This window comes from Setaria italica, chromosome VIII (assembly GCF_000263155.2).
Source record: "Setaria italica strain Yugu1 chromosome VIII, Setaria_italica_v2.0, whole genome shotgun sequence".
NCBI classification, from domain to species: Eukaryota; Viridiplantae; Streptophyta; class Magnoliopsida; order Poales; family Poaceae; genus Setaria; species Setaria italica.
In genome coordinates, this window is record NC_028457.1 from 37,743,453 (window position 1) to 37,763,906 (window position 20,454).

Genomic DNA, 20,454 nt, shown 5'->3' on the forward strand with positions numbered 1-20,454 from the left:
CTCTCTCTCTCTCTGCTAAAACGAGAGTTATTACCTGAACGCAATGGGAGTACAGATTCAGAACACCTGCCGTGTGATACCGATACCATGAATTCATAATGTCATGTCAATAAGTTTCAAAAAAATAATGTCACGTCAACAATAACCAATCAAAAAATAGGATTGAGACAGTAATCAAGCGGTGCAATAGTGCATTTTTTATCATCACCCTCTCATGCTTAGATGTTACAGTACATCGTAGCAAAGGTACTGCCTCCATCCTAAATTATTCCTAAATTATAGGTCGTTTTAGTTTTTCTAAATACATAGATAGATATAGGGTATATCTAAGTGCATATCAAAGTCTATGAATCTAATAAAGCTAGAGCTCGCTGCTTATTTTCCCCTAAACTGAGGGAAGACTTTATCTCAGAACTGGGGTACAACCAGAGCTCAGCGTATTCGGTTGGAGTCACCGGACAATCCAGAGTCATCCGATCCAAATGCTGAAGCTGATCGATCTGTTTTGTTGGACTGAATTTAAATAAAACTTGTGCGCTGATCAACCCTCGTACACACTTTTCTTTATTTTTCGTATAGAAATGTTGCAGTGTGGTAATGAAGTGAATGGTGAATCAGAGGGTGCAATAGTATCCAGTACGACTCCTGCAGATTCATATCAGGCAGGTCGAGAAGAAACTACCTCAGCATCCAACAGATTTGTTGCATTAACTCATTTACTTTCTACAGCATTAGAAGCCATTACTGGAGGAGCATAATCAGGGTGGTGTGTGAGATGATATCAAGATGAAGGTGTGTCAGCTGAAGCAGTCATCAGCTCACTTTGCTGTATACGTCGTGTTCTGGTAGCTGTCTGTTATGCCAGAGTAGACTTCTATATGTGTTGATGCCTAATTGTAGAAAGCTGCCATTTCTTGGTCCTCTTTCTGCACTAGCGGCGTGTCCCGGCCGGTTCCCACGGCCTGGACGCCGTGCTGTCTGGGGACACAGTGTACTCTGCTGCTTGCTCTCCTGCTGCTCTGTTTTCTGGTGGTATGTCCTGAGGTTTGACTTGAGCTCATGCCCTTGTCCTTTACCACTTTGTCACCAGGTGAACTTTTGTTGCATGCTTAAATCCATCTCTCTCAAGTGAATATATCCAAAAATAGCTCAATAAATACTTTATTTTGGATAATGGAAAGCCTGAATAACCACCTGAAACACTCGAATACCTTTGCTCAGTCTGAATGTCTGATCAACAAATGTCCCAGAACAGAAACGCCGGTAAGCCTTTGGTATAGATGCTTTGCCAATCAACAATGTCTATCCCAGCCGAAAGGCTCTTATCTCCTGTGCTTTAAGGTTTATACAACTAACAGTATCTTGAAATGTGCCAGAGAGAAGAATCGCAGTTAGTGTAATCTCTCACTCAACCTTAAAATTCCATACGAGCATATGCATTGCTTAATCTTCACGCGATGTTTTCGTACCCATACCATTTTGTTAACACAAGGCTTGGCTTTAGCCTTTTTTGTCTTTTGCATTGGGCCAGCCATGTATTCCTTCTCAGCAGATAGTAGACGAGTTCATACGGAACAAAAGAGCGGCAACCTCGATTGGTCCAGGGATAGGAGGAAGAGGTGACCAACAATCTGAAGAAAGAAAAAGAGCCAACAAGGTCAATGCATGCTAGCTTACTCTTGCTTATAATTACATTGATTATTTTTGCTTAACTCGTCAGCTTGTCTTGTTATTTTCACATTCAGTGATCTTGTAGCTAGGTTGTGTTGCATAAATCTCTGGTGGCAGAGGCTAGAGATTACCTCAATAATCTGAGAAAAAAAAAGGAGATTGCATGGTACACAGCGATTAGAATGGCAGATCCAGTGGTCATCGTGGAGAAGATCATCGACATTGCGATCAATCTCAAGGATGCCGTGGAGACAGTTCGGGAGAACAAGGAGGAGTGTCGCGGCATCGAGAAGCTCGTGCGCAGAATCAGTGACCTGCTGTCGCTGCTCAAGGACTCGGAGATGATGAGGCACAAAGTGATTGGCGGCCCGCTAGAGGATCTTGGGGATGCCATCAGACGCGCTCATGATGTCGTAACAGCCTGCCAGGGGAAGAACATCCTGTGTCTCTTCTGCAAGGCCGGGAAGCTGGCCAAGAAGTTGAGCCAGGTAAAGAACGACATATCACATGGGATGATGCTGGCCATCTTTGCCAACCAAACCGCCGCCACCGTGTTTGTGGCAACGAAAGGCCAGCAAAGTTCTGTGACTGTCAATGTGTTCCCTGTTCGGACATACCAACCACCTCCCCTGTCCGAACATCTACCATCTCGCCCTACTGTTTTTGTTGATGATGACCTCCAGCCTAGTTTGCCCACACATGAAGGTTCTTTTCATCCTCCTGATGATGTTCTTGGCAATGACATACGTCCTAGTCGGCCTCATTCGCACACATCCCCTCCTCGTACCAATGTAGTAGCTCCACCTTTGTCCAAACACCTACCTCGTCGTCAACCCAGACAACCAACACCAGCACTGCCTACACCTCCACCACCTCCTCCTCGTATGACCCGATACAAACCGTCGCCACCGCCAACTCCTCCATCACCACCACCACCACCACCACTTCCTCTTCCCACATATGTAACTTCTCCAATGTCTGACCATCAGCCTCAACGTTCATCCACACCACCATCACCTCCTCGCCGTCCTCCCATCGCAAATATAGCTCCTCCTCTATCCAAACATCAACCTCCTTCTCCACCCACACAATCATCATTACCACCACCATCACGACCTACTCCTACTAATCCTATCACAAGTACAGGTCTAGCAAAGCCTGGGCATCTACCACGTCCATCTTCACATGTACCTCATTCTACCTCACAGGTATGATTGCTTAATTACCTACATTATTATGAAATAAGGATAAAGTTAGATATAATATCTTAAAATATGAATTGACAATTATTTACAAAAAAAGTAAAGGCCTAATTTTAATAGGATGGAAATTTTAGACCAAAAAATACAAGATATATTTTCTTAACCTTTAAGGCAGTGCGTACACAATAGATGTGTGCCAGAACAGTAAGCAATCTGAGATGTGCTAAGCTTGTTTTGTGGGCGTGCCCCTTTAGATTGACATAAAACAACTTTTTCTCGATAAGGGAATCTTTATTGACCTTTAGCTATACAGTTTTGTGATACAACTTCTAAATAAGTAATTTTGTGATGGTCTTGCCAACATTTCTGTTGTTTATGTGAAATTTTCTTTATTGTTATTATTTTTTATCTTTGTGATTTCTATTACCATATAATATATTGATTTTATTTTTCAGAATATTGCAGACATTTCAGCCCCTATTTCTGGTCCTGTCTCCCTCACTCCATCAGAAGATGATTGGTTAGTCATCTACCATAAGTTTTAGAGTTGTGCTACCAAAATCTTAAGTAATAAATGAATGCTGGATGTCTCAAAACTATGCGTCAATAAATATAAGATATAGAGAATTTAAATTCAAACTATATAGCATTCGGTCAACAATACGCTAATTATATATGGGTTTAGTGATGCAAAAGTGGTACCAGCACATTTGTATTTATATTCATTCCAACAGTTAAGATTCGTAACTAGTAGCGTTATATAATCCCTGGAGAGTCCCACTCCCACCTAAATTTTTATAAGTAAAAACAGAATTCAATTTACTTCCCTGGAGTTGCAGTTTATTTCATTTCCATCATTAAGTGTAGCTTTCATTTAGTTCAAACTGCAAGTATTCAGTGAGATTGATAGTGGTTATAGATAAGAAACTGAACAATTATGTAATTATTGGTATCTGTTTATTCCTCCATTGAGCTTTTGCATCAGCGTGCTTTAAGTTTAATTTCGTCACCATTCATGAAAAATGCTGGTTTTGGACAGAAATAATTCAAATACCAACATAATGGTATTTTTATTTCTTCCGACACATGGGAAATGGTACATGGCAAGATGAAGTGCATATCTCTGCTTGCTTAGCTCATCCTTCCGTAGAGCATTTCCATTTGCACATGTTTTGTCTATTTTGATGGAGTGTTGGATTAGAAATAATGAGCTAACCTTGTATCCTGCAAGCTTTGGAGATACTTCTTTTTTATTCTTTACTCATTTAAAAAAACATTCACCTTCACTTACTTGCAGCAGCATATCTGATGAAAGAAAAAATAAACGAGCAGAGAGCGAGGCACCATCTCATCCTTTACCAGGTATATGGTTGCAATTCTGTTCCCGTCTATCTTCACCTTCACACTCCCTAGAAGTCATCTTTCTAAAGTTTTGAGTTTATTTGATACGTATAAAGAATACCAAGTAAGATTGGTTATATCAATATTATATGGTATATTCTATTTTATATATGCTTTCAATAAAAAATATAATCTACTAATACAAGTTAAAAAAAGTGGTCAATGTCATCTCTTGAAGATTGATAAAAGACATAAATCTACATAAAAGAGGACAAATGGAGTTTATGTTTATCAATTTTAGCACTTGGCAGTTGAAACTCACTCAAATTGTTATTCTTACTACATTGCACTAAGAACTATTGGTTCTAATAATACACTTGCATTCTCTGATAAATCTAAGCGAGATAAGTTGCGGGTTGATTCTATGACAGGCTTAACAAAGTTCAGTTTGACTGAGTTGAAGAACGCTACACAGAATTTTTCAGAGAAAAACAAGATTGGATCAAACGACTTTAGTACTGTCTACAAGGTACTCCATATGCTTGGCATGCTATTTTGTAAATGTGATTTCTCAACACGACACTACCATTTAAAATCTACAGAAACATTGATTATAATTTTAATTTTATTAAGAAATTGTTTCACACACCTCAATAATCTATCACAAAAACACAGTTTTTTAAGAACTGCGATCACTTCCAACAGCTATGCCACTTGTTGGACACATTATACTACCTTGCACATTTCCTTTTCTTTACACAAGAGGTACTTGCGAAATTGGATAAGATCGAGCAAACCCACTAGCTTCATTGCATTACTTAGACATATAGACATGCACAGGACGTCACTTTTCTGGATTTATTTCATAGAATGAAACCACCATTTATCTTGCTTTTTATACTTTTAAGGGTATATTGCACGACCGACTCCTGGTTGCCATCAAGAAATTTCGTGATCCACCTCCATTTCTAGTGGCGCGATTGAGTACCGAACTTCATCTTGCTTCAGAGCTCCAGACCAAGGATGTGGAGGCTTTGAGGGATAACAAGTATATTATCAGAATTCTGGGATATGGCCACGAATTCATGTGGGAGAATCAGTGCCTTCAAACTCACATTTTTCTTGTCGAAGAATACTTGCCGAACGGAAACATGGGAAACAATATTTATGGTATGTTCCCCTCTGAACCAAAATAGTACATTATGAATTAAAGTAACCAATATAATTGCTTCCCCTCAAATTCTAACTAATCTGCAGGAGAATATCGACTTCATTGGTCCTCCCTCTTCAAGATAATCCAGGGGCTAGCCCAAGGCCTAAAGTGCCTGCATGAGCAAAACATTGTCCATAGGAATGTGAAACCAGCCATCGTCCTCTTGGACTCTGATATGAATCCTAAGATAACTGATTTTGGAATAGCTAGAATCTTGGAGAAACCGATGGTTCATGACAATAACATAGCCGGCACAGTGTAAGATGGCCATCTTCTGAATTAAATATCACATTAGAGCTAACTTGTGACAAGCATAAGTCTCTTTTGTTTCTTCTTTCCTTCATATTTTGTCCTGAGGTCTTCCCTTTCTATCTAACCATTCAGGGGATATATGCCTCCTGAATATATCTTGGAAGGTATTTTGTCGACTAAATACGATGTGTACAGCTTCGGTGTCACCCTCCTTGAGACCATTAGCGGTATGTGCAGATCTGAACCTGCCCGTCACCATGCTTCAATTCCATGGGTAAGTACACGCACACCGACACATCAGTTTATTTGTCACATTTTTGTTGGAATTACACAAGAAAATGCATCACGTGCGACTTTGCAATTCTACATTTTTCAAGTAGTCCATCTAGCTCAGCTCCTATTTTGGTGACTACCCTTACAAAAGGACAGAGTTTTGAGGGAACAATATTCAGATTTTTTCAGATAATGATCCACTAAAATGGGAAAACGAAAATCTGGCACCCAAATTAATCAGGCAAAACAATTCAGTTTGCCACATCTTGTTTGTTAGAATTGCTAGCGAGGGGATGCTGAGGCCTTGATTTACTATTTTATCTCCTAGTGGATCATTATATTTTGCTATTATTTCTTTCATTTTACTTGTTTCATGTTTTATTTTGTATAGGCCCAGGTTTAAATTTTTATGTATATTTTTAAAACATTGTAAATTGCCCAAAGCATTGTTGAATTGATTTGTTCCAAATATGAAAATGATTAAAAAATTAGAAAACTTTCAATTAGGGCCATAAATTGAACACTGTTTGCAGTTGAGAATAAAAATAGATTTTGTGATAATACATGCATGGAAACAATTTACTCAAAATTTCCTAAAAAGAAAAACAACATCTTCATCAGCATGATTTTTGTTTCATGACCGTTGTTGTTTACCGAACAAAACTCGACATTTATACGTGCCGTCCGTTCTTCGCAGGCCTGGAATGTGCGAGAAAATCAACAAATGGGTGAGTTGTTTGATCAATCCTTGTTCGAGATATCTCAGTTAACAGAGATAAAGAGGTGCTTGGAGATAGGACTACTATGCACTCAGTCTGAGTGGGTGGAGCGGCCTACCATGGCTGAAGTTCTTGACATGCTTAGTGGCAAGGTAGTAGGGTTAGGAACCCCAAAGCAACCCGAATACACCAAAGAAAGGGTCATGACTTCCAAAGGGGCCAGCCGTAAGGTCAGAGGTGGGAGGTAGCAACGCGCCGAAATGGCATGTTGCATCTCTGAAATCTATATATAGTATACTCATGCAAACCCTCGTCACTCGGCATATCTACTGTTTCCGATAGTGTCATACACTTGTGTAAATATTATCTACAAAAAGAATCCGTTGTGAAGTTGTAAATACTGTCGTTGAGAATCAATTGTTAAGTGTATGTGTGAATGATTTGTAAGTGCTTCACGCTCTTAAGCAAAATCTACTGAACTTGCAAGCAGAACACGACCCGGCGCTCCATGCCTCCGCCGGCCGGCACATGGCTGCAGATGCATCGGGGAGTTGCAGTCGCAGGCTTGCAGCGGCAGAGCTGAAGCGGAAAGGCTTGCGTGGGGCAAGCTTGGGTGGCTTCAAGGAGGCTGGGAGGAGACGGAGGGAAGTGAGAGATGGCCTCAACTCGGCGGCGCTCCGGCGACCCGCGGCGTGAGGCGGAGGCAGCGTCCCTCTGCGGCCCCAGGGGTGGACGGTACCTGCCGTCCGATGGGACGTGAGCGGTCGGGATCGACTGAATCGTGGCGGGATCGTGTTCCCCGTCAGTCAGGCGCGGCGGCCGGTGGCCATGTGCGGGCTTCGCTCTCTTCTCTTGTTCATCACTTCGCCGTCGGAGTGAGCGCCCGCGCCGCCGCATGGACAGCGATCGATCGCAGGAGCTCACCGGCGCAGCGCCCCGTCCCGAGCAGGAACAGAGGGGTATCAGGCAGCTGTTCAGTGTTCAGATTCAACCTGGCAGTCTGGCACCGGTGATCTCTGCCATTCTTCTTCGCCTAGTGAATCGTCGCCATGGCCGAGTAAATTGAGCGCGGCATGGTGTTCGTGGACGTGATCCGTCAATATGCTGAAATCAAGGGATCAATTCAGAATCTGTCAGAGCCTCGGTTCTAGTTCTGTCTCACGTTTCATTCAGCTAATTCAACAGATAAATTGGGCTTCCGCCCTCCGTCGAGCCGTGCGTCGCGTCGTCACCAGGTGATGGCGGGCAACAACAGGGAGCGTACATCTTGGTAGAACATCCATGATCCCAACCTCTGAATGCCTTCGCCGGCGCTGCCAGCCGACATGGCACAGGGTTTCGGTACAGCGCCTGCAACGTCCGCCGTGGTTCCCGCCGTGCGACAACCTTGCGCCTGTTTCTTCAGCGGCCGCGGGACATGGGATGGATGGAGTCATCGTGCGCGCGCCGCCATGCCGGCCGTCGCGCCGCGCCCAGCACACGGACGCGTTCGGCCGCCGGCGCCTTCGCCTCCAGCTTTCACAGCACACCAGATGCACGAGCCACAGACGGGGAAGGGGACGGAAACGGAAGCTCCGGTGCGGTGAGCCACGGCGCGAGGACCCCCAAAGGGTGGACCGTCCACCCCTGGGCCCTGGTTGCCTACTTGCCGTCCGATGCAACGTTGGCGGTCCAGATCGACTCAATCGCGTACGGGGTCGGGGAGGCCAAAGGCGCTCTGCTTCGTCAGAGTCGACGCCAGCGGCCGTGGCGCGGTGCTCCGCTGGCTCCGGCGAAGTAAAGGGAGAGGAGGGCAGCTCACCAGCTTGGCCGCTGCCGAGAGGGCCACCAGGGGAGTTTGTTCAGATCTTTCAACCTGGCTGGCTTCTTGCCGCCTTGCCGGAGCTTCTAGATTCTTCTTCCCCGCCTGGATCAGTGGCAGCCCGGGCGCCTGAAATGCGTGGACAGATTGTTTCGTCATGCAGCTGCGTGTATTGTTTTGCCGGCGGTTCAGGTCACCGAGCTCGGATGCCGTGGTACGGTGGCACGTCGTCAGATCAGGAAAAGCACAGCACAGCTGAGCTGCCGACTGGGCTGGCAGTTCGGCACGCAGTGCCGGTCCGGCACGGTACGAAAATACCTTCGGGTTTGATAGTGCTGGGCTAAGGTCAGGCGGCCCATCTAGCCATCTATAGGAAATGATAAGGAATATGGAGAAATTAAAACAACAGTAATACTAAGGTGAAGACGTCCGATAAAATACTTTGACTCCTGATGCTACGTGACATCTTCCTATCTACGTATAACTTGCACGGGCTGAAGATATTATCTCCACCTTTCCACTCCGCACAGCACAATGGCTATCCTCTCCCTCTCATTCTTTTTGCCCGGTCCGTCTCCTACACGGCCGCTGCCACCAATCCACCACCACGTCCACGCCATCGTCGCGACGTCCTCCTTCTTTCCCCACCACACGCGTCCTGGTGCTACCATCGGGCGCGCGCGTCCCTGTGACACTGCTTCCGCCCACCACTACCGCAGCGTGTGGGTTCAAAGTCAAGGCGGCGGCAGGTGGGGCTGGGGCTGGGGAGAGCGGACTACGTGGGAGGAGGGAGGATAAGGGCGGCCGCGGTGCGGGGCTGAGCTGTGGAAGCGAGGTAGCGGCATTTTTGGTTTGGGTGGTGCACTAGGCTCGGGGATTGGCCGCACGGGCCAGAGGAGGAGGATTATGGTGCAGGCCGAGGAGGCACAGGCGACGCTGCTGCAGGATGAGGAGGCAGGCGGCGAGTGGAGCTCCAAGCCGCGCCACATTGCTCTCCTCATCGAGCCATCGCCCTTCGCGTTAGTCCATGCCCTCCTCTTCTCAAGCGCTCAGCTAGTCAGTCTGATTAGAGTAGATCAGATCGAGGTATATGTATCGAGTCTTTTACAATATCATTATTGCACCCTTCAATTGATGTCATCCACGGCGGCGCTCGCAGATGCCTCCCGCCCACCGCTGCCATCATAAGCGACCTGACTCTTCCACTCATGAATGGGATAACGGTAAAGTCGAGATGTTTCATGTATTTATTTCATTTGTTTCAATTGTTCGTTTCTCTTGTTGCGGATTTTGTTCACTTTTCTAGGATTTCTATTCTGATTTTTGCTTGCCCCTTCTCTTTAGGATCTATGATGTTTCAATATTTGATTTTGCATGTTGCAATGGTTGATTTGAGATGTTAATGTAGGAATTGGTGTTGCCATAGGGGTATCCTTCTTCCTCGCTGGCTGACTTCTTGAAGCCAACGCTTTCATGTTGCAGCTCAATGAATATGATGTTGCAGTAGCCTTGTTCTGATGTTTCAACTAGATCGATGGAGATGGTGATGGCATCCATACTTGCATCCTTACATGTTTCAACGAGTAAATCGATTTTGTTGCGGTAATATTTTCTTGATGTTGCAGTAGCCTTGTTCTGATATTTTAACTAGATCGATGGAGATGGTGATGCCATCCATACTTGCATCCATACATGTTTCGACGAGTAAATCGATTTGTTGCGATAATATTTTCTTGATGTTGTAGTAGCTTTTTACTGGATGTTTGAAGAGCAAAATGAATTGTTGCGATAGATTTATCTGAATGTTTCAGAATTGGTACAACTTAACTGGATCGATGGAGATGGTGATGCTATGTTCAAGGTTGCAGTAGCATTTTTTATGGATGTCGCATGTGCTTTTTTTGTTGTTGCAATAAGTTTTCATTGATGTTGCAGCAATGAGTGAGTTTTTTTATTATATTCTTGATGTTGCACAGATTATTTTATAACATTGCGGATGCAATTTTTTATGGTGTATGAACTATTTTCATCTTCTCTAAATCTCCAACCAATCATCTCTCTACCCTCTGAGCCGTGTGATGTTGGGTCCCCCCTCTCTCGTGACGAAGCAACAATATAGGAGCTCACGGTGGTAGGACAATATGCGCGTGACGAAGCAACATTATAAGGGCTCACGGTGGTAGGACAATGTGCGCGTGCAGGTGGTTAGGTAATAACTAACATGGGACCCACCGTCCGACGACCAGCGCCCGGATCGGACATCCGGGTGCTAGCAGTACCGTTAAAACAAACCACGTTTGCACTGAAGCCGATTAACTGCCCTGTGCAGGTGTAGCTATTTGAGACTTTGGGCCTCGAGTCGAACGGCTGAGCTGTACAGCCGCAGCAGCCACCGTTGAAGAAGCTTAAGTAGCAGCCCCAGTAATCGCGATCCAAAAAGTTTCATATAATGATATAACCCCTAACAATTTTCAAAGAACCCTTTAAATTGGATCGTGATCCAAATATTTGCAATTACAACCCTGGATTTTGCATATAGCACCCCGGTCGGGGTCCAATTCCCTCCCGTTCGTCAGCCGCCGCCGTCCTCCGCGCCCGTCCGCCGGGAGATCGAGCGGAGCACCTTCCCACCCACCATTACCGCATCCGATGCCTAGCATCAACAAGCTCTCCATGAATGGCACGGAAGAGCTCGTCAGCAAGCCCTGTGTCCAGAGCGGCCGTCCCGTGGCGTCCCGGAGTTGCGGCCGTCGCCGTGGCCGGAAGCCAGCCGGTGCTTCGCCTGCAGCTGCAGACGGTGCACTGCCATGTTTTTCATCTGTAACCCAGAGCCAGCTATTGCAGCCACGAGGTGAAGTGGAGCCTGATGTTTCTCGCCCATCTCAGACGACCGCGAGGTGTTCGTGGAAATGCTTCTCAGGTCGGCCGCTCCTTCCTTCTCAAGCAAATTGGATGGGGACGGCTGAACGCGACACATTTTCAGACGCCGTGCTCACATTGGAAGATGTGTAGTCGAGGAGGCCGCCGCCGCCTCTCTTGCACAGCTCGGTCTCATTGGAATTGTGAACCGATAAGGACCCTGCAATGTCAAGCCGAAGTGCTGAACATCTGGGACAGGCTTGCTACTCAGTGCACAGTCAAGAGGAAACCATGTCCGTGATGATAACAGGAGATGGTAGTTCACGCGCCAGATTTCTCTGGACTCTTTCTGGGTTTCTGATGCTGCACCGGGATCTCTGCTATTGTTTGCCTCCAGGTCTTTGCTTTGCAGTCTGAACCTGTATATATCTGTTCACTATCTGGCAACATCCTCATCATGATATTGTCAAAGTGAAGGCAGTGGCTCTCATAACTGTTGGCCTGTTGCATGCTTTAGTTGCGTCCATTGGAGAAAGATACGATACGATAATAGATACCTTTATGCCCTGTTGGGAAAACTGAAGAACCTCAGCACCGTTGAGGCAACCGGTAAAGCGGGTGTGTGCAAGATTCTCGAGATCAAGATGGCAATGCCATTTTCTGTGCCTGACACATTATGTCCTCGTGCCCTAGAGATGAAATTGCTGCATGGGATGGATTGCCATCAGCTTTACCATGCTCTCATTTACTACTAGCAGTGATGGAAACTGATTGATTGTCTGCAGGTCATTGCCTGCTTGGTCTCTCTTCCGATGAGGTTCTGATGACGACGACTCACCCAATAGCCAGCTCGCTTATAAAATTCATGGTGAGAAGAGGGTCACTTTCCTTACCCCTGTTCAGAAACGCTTACCCTGTCCAATTATTGCGCACTGCTAATCACAAACGCTTACACTGTCCTAGTTTGGTCGTTGATAAACCAAAAAAGATATCCTATGATTATGTTTGCCAAAACAAAAATAACCTAGGATGACCACTCTTTTTCAGGATCATTTGAAGTGTTAATTTGCATGTATTAGTCGCAGAAAATTTTAATTTCTCATAGTAGAGCTATTATGTTGTAGTTGTAGCATCGCACCATCATATCTGCAGCCAAAGTTAAGCAGGGCCATTTTTTCATGCATGTGCCCTATTGAAGGACCGAAAGGGTGACCAGAGAGGGGTGAATGGGAGCCTATAAAAATTCTCAACGAGAACAAGGCCTATGTCCCAAATGCAACCCCAAAGCACACTGCGCGTTGTATTGTCAAGATGACCAAGTCAACTCGTGACAAGCTCACCCTAGGAACGATTTGACACGCTCAAGACATAACGGAAGCAAAGACATAAAATGATTTTAACAAGTTTGCTCAAAACATGATTAACCAAGATCACTACTAGCTAATCACTCAACTAAGCATGCAAGTGGAAAAAGATTAATCTAAAGTGCTAGGTGTGATTAGCAAATGAGAGAACAAAATAATTAACCTCTAGACTTGATTAGCAAAAAGATATATCATGGAAAGTACTAAACAAGTAGTGATTAACTAATTGCTATAAATAAAAGAACAGTGAAAGCTCACGGTGCTGTCCAAGATGAAGCTGGACCTGTGCGTGTGAATCTGCCTCGGAGCTCGCAATTTGCTGGACGGTTGCCTAGGCCAAGTTCCTTGCTTGGGCCGTGCGTGGAAGCTGCTGCTGCCTGCGTTGGTCCACGTGCCTGGTGTTGGGCCTGGCTTGCCTGGAACGCAGCTGGGCCGCCTTGCTCCGTAGCTAGCTGACTCACACGTTGGACTGTAGGAGCTGGGTCGGCCTGCTTGCCTCCCTGCTGCTGACCCGCGTGCACGTGCTGCTCGCTGTCCAGAGAACCTGCGCGAACAGAGACAGGAACACCAAGAACAACCGAAGAACAAGAACAAACTTCAAATCATAAGATCTCCTCCCATACTTCACGGATCGAGATGAAATTTGAGACACGGATGCAATACCCCAAGGGCAAATAGATCCATGAAACAAAATTTGAAAAGCTCAAGAATTCAGAAAATCGCAACCCTAACTCAAGAACACAATTTGGGAAAAACTCAAAATCAAGCTGGATTCGTGAGGGATTTGAAAGGGGATCATATCAAAGATGCTCTCCAAGGTCCTAGCAACATTTCTCTTCAACCAACCTCATGAGATTCGGGCTCAAACATGATGAACAAAAATTCCCCAAAAATAGTTCCGAAAATAGGGAAAAAGAAAAATGCTCGGGAATCAAAGATTTAGCACGATTTGAGACAACAAATAAAGCTAAATCACCAGAACATCTTCTATACAAGATAAGGACTAGCCTCCTCCCTTCATCCGCCCACTAAAGATAAAGAAATCAAGAGAAAAGAGTAATCACTCTCTAATCTCCCTCTCTCCTCTCACTTTAAGCACATGACTAGCCTCTAAGCAAATAGATAATGAGTTGTTAAGCTAAGAGGTGCTGAAATAACCAGCCCCCATCCCTATTTATAGTCCAGGACGAAAGACTATACTACCCCTACAGCTACAACTAAGATAACTACCCACGCAGGGGCGTTTTGGTCCAAGTTTTTATCCGCGCATCGGACGGACACGCCGCCTTCACGACTTTGCTTCGCCTCGACGCAAGCTTCGCGATGACGCCACGTGCCCTCCTTCTTGAAGCTCCGGCTGCACCAGGCTCGCGCACGGTTTTGAGGCCCAAACCGGGAAACCTGCTTGCGCGATGGTTTTGAGGCCCAAACCACCCAAACCGTCCATCTTTGCTTGGCCGCCACGCGACCTCCACGATGTCGACGCGTGTCCGGCCTCTGCCAAGCCTCCCGCTCGACTCGACCGACGCCGTCTCCATCTCGTCATGTTCTCTCGTCGTGCCGTGCACCATGTGGACCGCTCGTAACTCCGCCCGGACTCCTCGGGTCCATCGGTCCAAGCCTACTCGCGTTCATCCTTCACCGCCCTTGGTCCATCGGCACGAACCTTTCGCTTGACCTTCACCGCACGCCGTCATGTCGCATCCTACACCTACTGAGGACCAATGGTGGTCACCCTTGGATGATGAGTGATTGACAACGTTGTGTTGGTTTGATGTTGCTCTTAGCTTGTGATGTGCAGGTGTAGGATGCGACGTGGCGGTCGACGGCGTGCGGTGAAAGTCAAGCGAAAGGTTCATGCCGATGGACCAAGGGCGGTGAAGGATGAACGCGAGTAGGCTTGGACCGATGGACCCGAGGAGTCCGGGCGAAGTCACGGGCGGTCCACATGGTGCATGGAATGGCAAGAGGGCATGACACGATGGAGACGGCGTCGGTCGAGTCAAGCGGGAGGCTTGCCGGAGGCCGGACACGCGTCAATGGACGGTTTGGGTGCTTTGGGCCTCAAAACCACTACGCAGGCAGGTTTTCCGGTTTGGGCCTCAAAACCGGGGGCGAGCCCGGTGCGGCCGGAGCTTTGAGAAGGAGGGCACGTGGCGTCATCCCGAAGCTTGCGTCGAGGCGAAGCAAAGTCGTGAAGGCGGCGTGTCCGTCCGATGCACAGATCAAAACTTGGACCAAAATACCCCTGCGTGGGTAGTTATCTTAGTTGTAGCTGTAGGGGTAGTATAGTCTTTCGTCCTGGACTATAAATAGGGATGGGGGGCTGGTTATTTCAGCACCTCTTGGCTTAGCAACTCATTATCTATTTGCTTAGAGGCTAGTCATGTGCTTAAAGTGAGAGGAGAGAGGGGGATTAGGGAGTGATTACTCTTTTCTCTTGATTTCTTCATCTTTAGTGGGTGGATGAAGGGAGGAGGCTAGTCCTCATCTTGTATAGAAGATGTTCTCGTGATTTAGCTTTATTTGTTGTCTCAAATCGTGCTAAATCTTTGATTCCCGAGCGTTTTTCTTTTTCCCTATTTTCGGAACTATTTTTGGGGATTTTTCGTTCATCATGTTTGAGCCCGAATCTCGTGAGATTGGTTGAAGGGAAATGTTGCTAGGACCTTGGAGAGCATTCGTGATATGATCCCCTTTCAAATCCCTCACGAATCCGGCTTGATTTTGAGTTTTTCCCTAATCGCGTTCTTGAGTTAGGGTTTCGGTTTTCTCCAAAATCCGTGATGGATACTTGAGCTTTTTGAGATCTTTTTCATGGATCCATTAGCCCTTGTGGTTGCGCATCTATGGCTCAAGTTTCGTCTCGATTCATGGAGTATTGAGGATAGAATTTTGAATTGAATTTCGAACCGAGTTCTCGGTGCCTTTTGTTTTCTTTCTGTTCTTCAGGTCGAGCAGCAGACGAGAGGTCCGTGACGGCGCACGCAAGTCTGCACCAGAGCAGCAGGCCAGCAAGTTGCGCAGCAGGCCGGGCAAGCCGCGCTGCAGGCCAGCTCGTTACCTGCGCCGGAACGGATCTGGTGGCCCAAGCTGCAGCGGCAGGTGCTCGCGGGCCAGGCTTTCAGCAATTCCAGGCAAGCACCCGCAGGCCATCCAGTGGCAGCAAGCCTGCCACTCACGCAAGGAGCAAATCAACTACAGTGAGCTTATTCTTCTGTTCTTTTATTTAATTCACGCACATTGGTAGTTAATTCCTATTTAGCTACTAAATTAGTTTTAAATCTTGCTAATCATGCCGAGCTATTTAAATTAACTGTTTCTTCTTGCATGCTTAGTTTATTTAATCAATTGCTAATCCTTCCATGCCTACTTAAGTAAGTGATTAATAGTGTTCTTGTTTTGTCTCATCCGTGCAAATTTGATAGAATCGATTCATGCTATATTTCCGCTGTAATTTGTACGTCTCTTATCGTTCCTAGGGTGAGCCAGTCACGAGTTGACTTGCGTCATCTTGACGATTGAACGCACCGTGTGCTTTGGGGTTGCGTTTGGGACATAGGCCTTGTTTTTGTTGAGAATTTTTATAGGCTCCCATTCACCCCCCCTCTGGTCGCCACGAGGGAAACAGTCAGGTGAAGGCTAAACTCTTTGAGACTTATAGGTGTGAGTATGAGAACTTTGTTCATTTTCCTGGTGAGTCTGCCGATGCTTTTTTTCAGCGTTTCTTGGCTATTGTGAACAAGATGAAAGCAAATATCACCGTCATACCCTACACTGATCATGATAGAGCTTTAAAGCTCCTGCATGCCTTGGATCACGAAGTGTGGGGTACGAAGGTTGATGCTATCATCGAGTCATCGAATTATGAAACACTTTCCATTGATGAACTCTTTGCCAAGTTGAAATCCACGGAGGTTGACAAGAGGCTCCAAGCAAAACAAGGAGGCCCTACTGATCCAAATAGTATGGCTCTCATGTCAGGCTCTGAACAGCCTAAATCTTTGAGTAACTCTTCTTCTATGACGTTTGCCTTGTCTTCTTTGGTTTTTGTTTCAGAGGAGCAGCTGGAGGTTCTTGATGATGATGAGCTCGCCTTGATCACGAGGCGATTCATGCGCTTCAACGACAACCGCAAGAACAGGCGAAGGAACAACAACAACTGCTTCGATTGTGGCAAGCCAGGCCACTTCGCCGCCGACTGCCCCGACAAAAACAAAACCAAGAGCAAGTACGACTACAACAAGCACAAGAATAAGGACGGCACCAAGAAGAAGAAGAAGTACACCGACCGCGAGAAGAAGGAGTATCGCAAGAAGGCCAAAGCACGTGCCTTCATCGCCTCCCTCAGTGACGTCGACTCCGACACCGACGACCACACCAACTCAAGCTCAAGCGAGGAGGACGACGACCGCAAGGCAAAGAAGAAGGACGGCAAGAACTTCAATGGCCTCTGCTTCTACTCCGACAAGAACCGCGACGGGTACTGTGTCATGGCTCTCAACTCCAAGAAGGATGACAAGGAAAGTGACTCCGACACAGAAACTGAGGTAAAGTCTACTCCTGAACAACTTGCTCTAGAAGTAGAAGAACTTAATGATTGCCTAATCAATCAAGATAAACTGCTTAAGAAGGCTGCTAAAGAGCGAGTTGAGCTCAAGGCTAAATTAGAAAGTGCCTTGATTGAGATAGACATGCTTAAATCTGCTTCTACTGTTTCTGATGTTGTTGAGTGTGATGAATGTGGTGTTCATATGGCTAGTCTTGGATCTTTACAATCTAAGCATGCTTTGTTGGTAGATGAATTGGATTTGACTAGGGCTGCTTTAGATGAGGTCAAGAATAGGCCTGTTTTGCTTAGTGCATGTAATTCTTGCCCTGCTTTGCAAGTTCAGTTGGATGATGCATGTGCTAAGCTTAGTGCTTTAGAGAAGTCTGAGTTTATTGCTAGATCTAAACTTCCTGAATGCACTGTTTGTCCTGAACTCAAGCTTAATTTGCAACATGTTGAGGATGAAAACTCCTACTTGCGCACTGTTCTTAGTTGGGTGTCAAGTAGGGAACCTCAGTTAGGCATGATGATTCAGGAGTTCAAAAGGGCTGATAGTTTTGGGCTTGGGTCGGTTATGAAGGGATGTCTTTTTAATGGGTTGCACAAGTTCTTTGATGGGTTGTGTGAGAAGGTGGGTCAAAACAGTGGAGAGAGAAAGAAACCAAGCTACAATCAATGTGAGCCACCAATTGACTACACCCCTCGAGAGTCACTCACTAAAAATAGAGAGCAACCCAATCCAGCTTGTGAGCAAAACTTGTTTGAGTGTGTGAGAGATGGAATTTTCATTGAGACACCACCTAAAGCACCCAAGAAAGCCATTTGGGTGGAAAAGCCAAACCACCTCAAGAACAAACTTGACACACTTCCAGAAATTGCTCCTAAGAAACCTCCACCAAAACCCCAAGACAAGCCACAACCTAGAGTGAATCCTCAGCCAAAACAGTCTGCTAGATTCCACTGTGAGTATTGCAAGAGATGGGGTCACCTTGAGGAGTTTTGCTTTCGCAAGAAGAAGGCTTGGAGGCGTGAGCGTGAGTGGGGCAACAGGGACATGTACCACCCTTCTCATGGTGTACATGCGCCTAGAGCAACTCCTCCACCTCATCGTGTGGATAGTGTGCGTTTTGCTCCTTCGCGTGTTTTTGCTAGGCATGCTCCTCGCCATGATCAATATGGCCCAGGACAATATGGCCGTGGCTTTGAGTCTCGGAGCTACAACGGACCACGTTTTCCCCCTAGCGTTGGCCGTAGTCCTCCGGTGAGACGAGAGATGGTTGATTTTGATAACCCCACTCTTGAGCAAATGGTTCGACACTGGTATTCTACTTATTTTTCTAACCCCAGTGTTGAGTCATTTGCTCATCCTTGGTCTCCCTTTGTTTGAGCAGGTCGGAGGCCTGGAGAACACGTGGCTTATTGATTCCGGTTGCTCTCGACACATGACCGGTGATCACAGATGGTTCTCCAGCCTCACCCCGGTGATGACCAAGGAGTACATCACTTTCGGGGATAATAGCAAAGGTAAGGTGTTGTCTGAAGGTGTTATCAAGGTGAGTGAGAATTTCATGCTCAAGCGAGTTTCTCTAGTTGATTATCTTGGTTTCAATTTGCTCTCTGTGTCGCAACTGCTTGATGATGGTTTTGAGGTCCATTTTAAGCAAGGGACCTCAAGGATTTTAGACTCTCGAGGTGATCTTGTGTGTATGATCGTCCCCGAGGGTCAAGTGTTTCGAGTTGATTTTTCCAAGTCATTTGGTCTCTCTCGGTGTTTAGTGGCTGGCTCATCTTCTGAACTTTGGAAATGGCATAGGAGATTGGGTCATTTGAGCTTTGATTTGCTTTCCCGCTTGAGTACTTTGGATCTTATTCGTGGTTTGCCCAAATTAAAGTTTGAGAAAGATCTTGTTTGTGCTCCGTGTCGACATGGGAAGATGGTTGCGGCTTCCCATCCACCTGTGAATCAAGTGATGACTGAACATCTAGGCGAGCTGTTGCATATGGACAGTGTTGGTCCAGCTCGTGTTTGTTCAGTCGGTGGGAAGTGGTATGTGCTTGTGATTGTTGATGATTTTTCGAGGTATTCATGGGTTTTCTTCATGGAATCTAAGGATGAGGCATTTCTTTTTGTTCGAGATTTGATCTTGAGGTTGAGAAACGAGCGACCAAAAGATGCCATGAGAGCTATCCGCAGTGACAATGGCACAGAATTCAAGAACGCTCGTTTTAAAGCCTTTTGCAATGATCTTGGTCTTGAACACCAGTTTTCATCGCCTTATGTCCCTCCTCAGAATGGTGTTGTTGAACGGAAGAATCGGACCCTTTGTGAAATGGCTAGGACGATGCTTGATGAGCATAGGACTCCTAGAAAATATTGGGCCGAAGCCGTTAACACTGCTTGCTATGTGTCCAATCGAATCTTTTTGCGAGCTTTCTTGAAGAAAACTTCTTATGAGCTGATGCATCGACATTCCCCCAAAGTGAGTCACCTGAGGGTGTTTGGCTGCAAGTGTTTCATTCTCAAGCAAGGAAATTTGGATAAATTTGAGTCTCGTTCTACGGATGGGATTTTTCTTGGTTATGCTTCTCATAGTCATGCTTATCGTGTGCTTAACCTTGAAACTAACCGGATCATGGAAACTTGTGAGATTACATTCGATGAAACTATGCCTTGCACAACTCCTGTCTTTGAAGTTGCAGGTGAACATGAAATGGGGCAAAACATATTTGAGGAAGAGGAAGAGCTTGTAGATGGTGGTGAGGAAGAGGATGATGAGATTGACCGAGCTCCAGCTGTTGTACCTGTACCTTCTACTTCGACTACGAGAGTTGATGGCACTACCGCTACTTCCACTACTTCAAGCCATCAACCAGTACCACTACAGGATGAAGAAGAAGAAAATCAGAGTGATCCAGCTGCTGTTGAGGGGGAGGCGACTTCAGAGCGAGAGGCTCCATGGCACATTCAGCGTCGTCATCCTCCACAACAGATGATCGGTAACTTACATGAACGCACCACTAGGCACAGCTCTAGGCATATTTCACACTTTGCACATTCTGCATTTGTTGCCTCTTTCGAACCCCGAGATATTGGACACACTTTATCTGATTCAAATTGGGTTAATGCCATGCATGAGGAGTTGGAGAACTTTGAGCGAAACAGGGTTTGGGTTTTAGTTGAACCACCTCCAAATTGCCATCCTATAG

At 46.1% G+C, this 20,454-nt stretch overlaps 1 protein-coding gene across 3 annotated transcripts; it reads left to right on the forward strand.

Moving 5' to 3' along the window:
* The first annotated feature begins 1,528 nt into the window (after nt 1-1,528).
* LOC101770920 (proline-rich receptor-like protein kinase PERK2) lies at nt 1,529-7,111 on the forward strand. Of its 3 annotated transcripts, none has more exons than XM_004979852.2 (9): nt 1,529-1,657; nt 1,746-2,879; nt 3,329-3,393; nt 4,171-4,235; nt 4,646-4,743; nt 5,123-5,384; nt 5,472-5,685; nt 5,812-5,953; nt 6,650-7,111. In XM_004979852.2, the coding sequence occupies exons 2-9, from the start codon at nt 1,854-1,856 to the stop codon at nt 6,917-6,919; spliced, it is 2,142 nt and encodes a 713-aa protein (XP_004979909.1). In that variant the 5' UTR covers nt 1,529-1,657; nt 1,746-1,853; the 3' UTR covers nt 6,920-7,111. The 3 variants fall into 3 exon arrangements, with proteins under 3 accessions (XP_004979909.1, XP_004979910.1, XP_022684759.1); XM_004979853.2 differs by having other exon boundaries at nt 4,174-4,235; XM_022829024.1 differs by lacking the exon at nt 5,472-5,685 and having other exon boundaries at nt 6,650-6,865.
* The last annotated feature ends 13,343 nt before the right edge of the window (nt 7,112-20,454 follow it).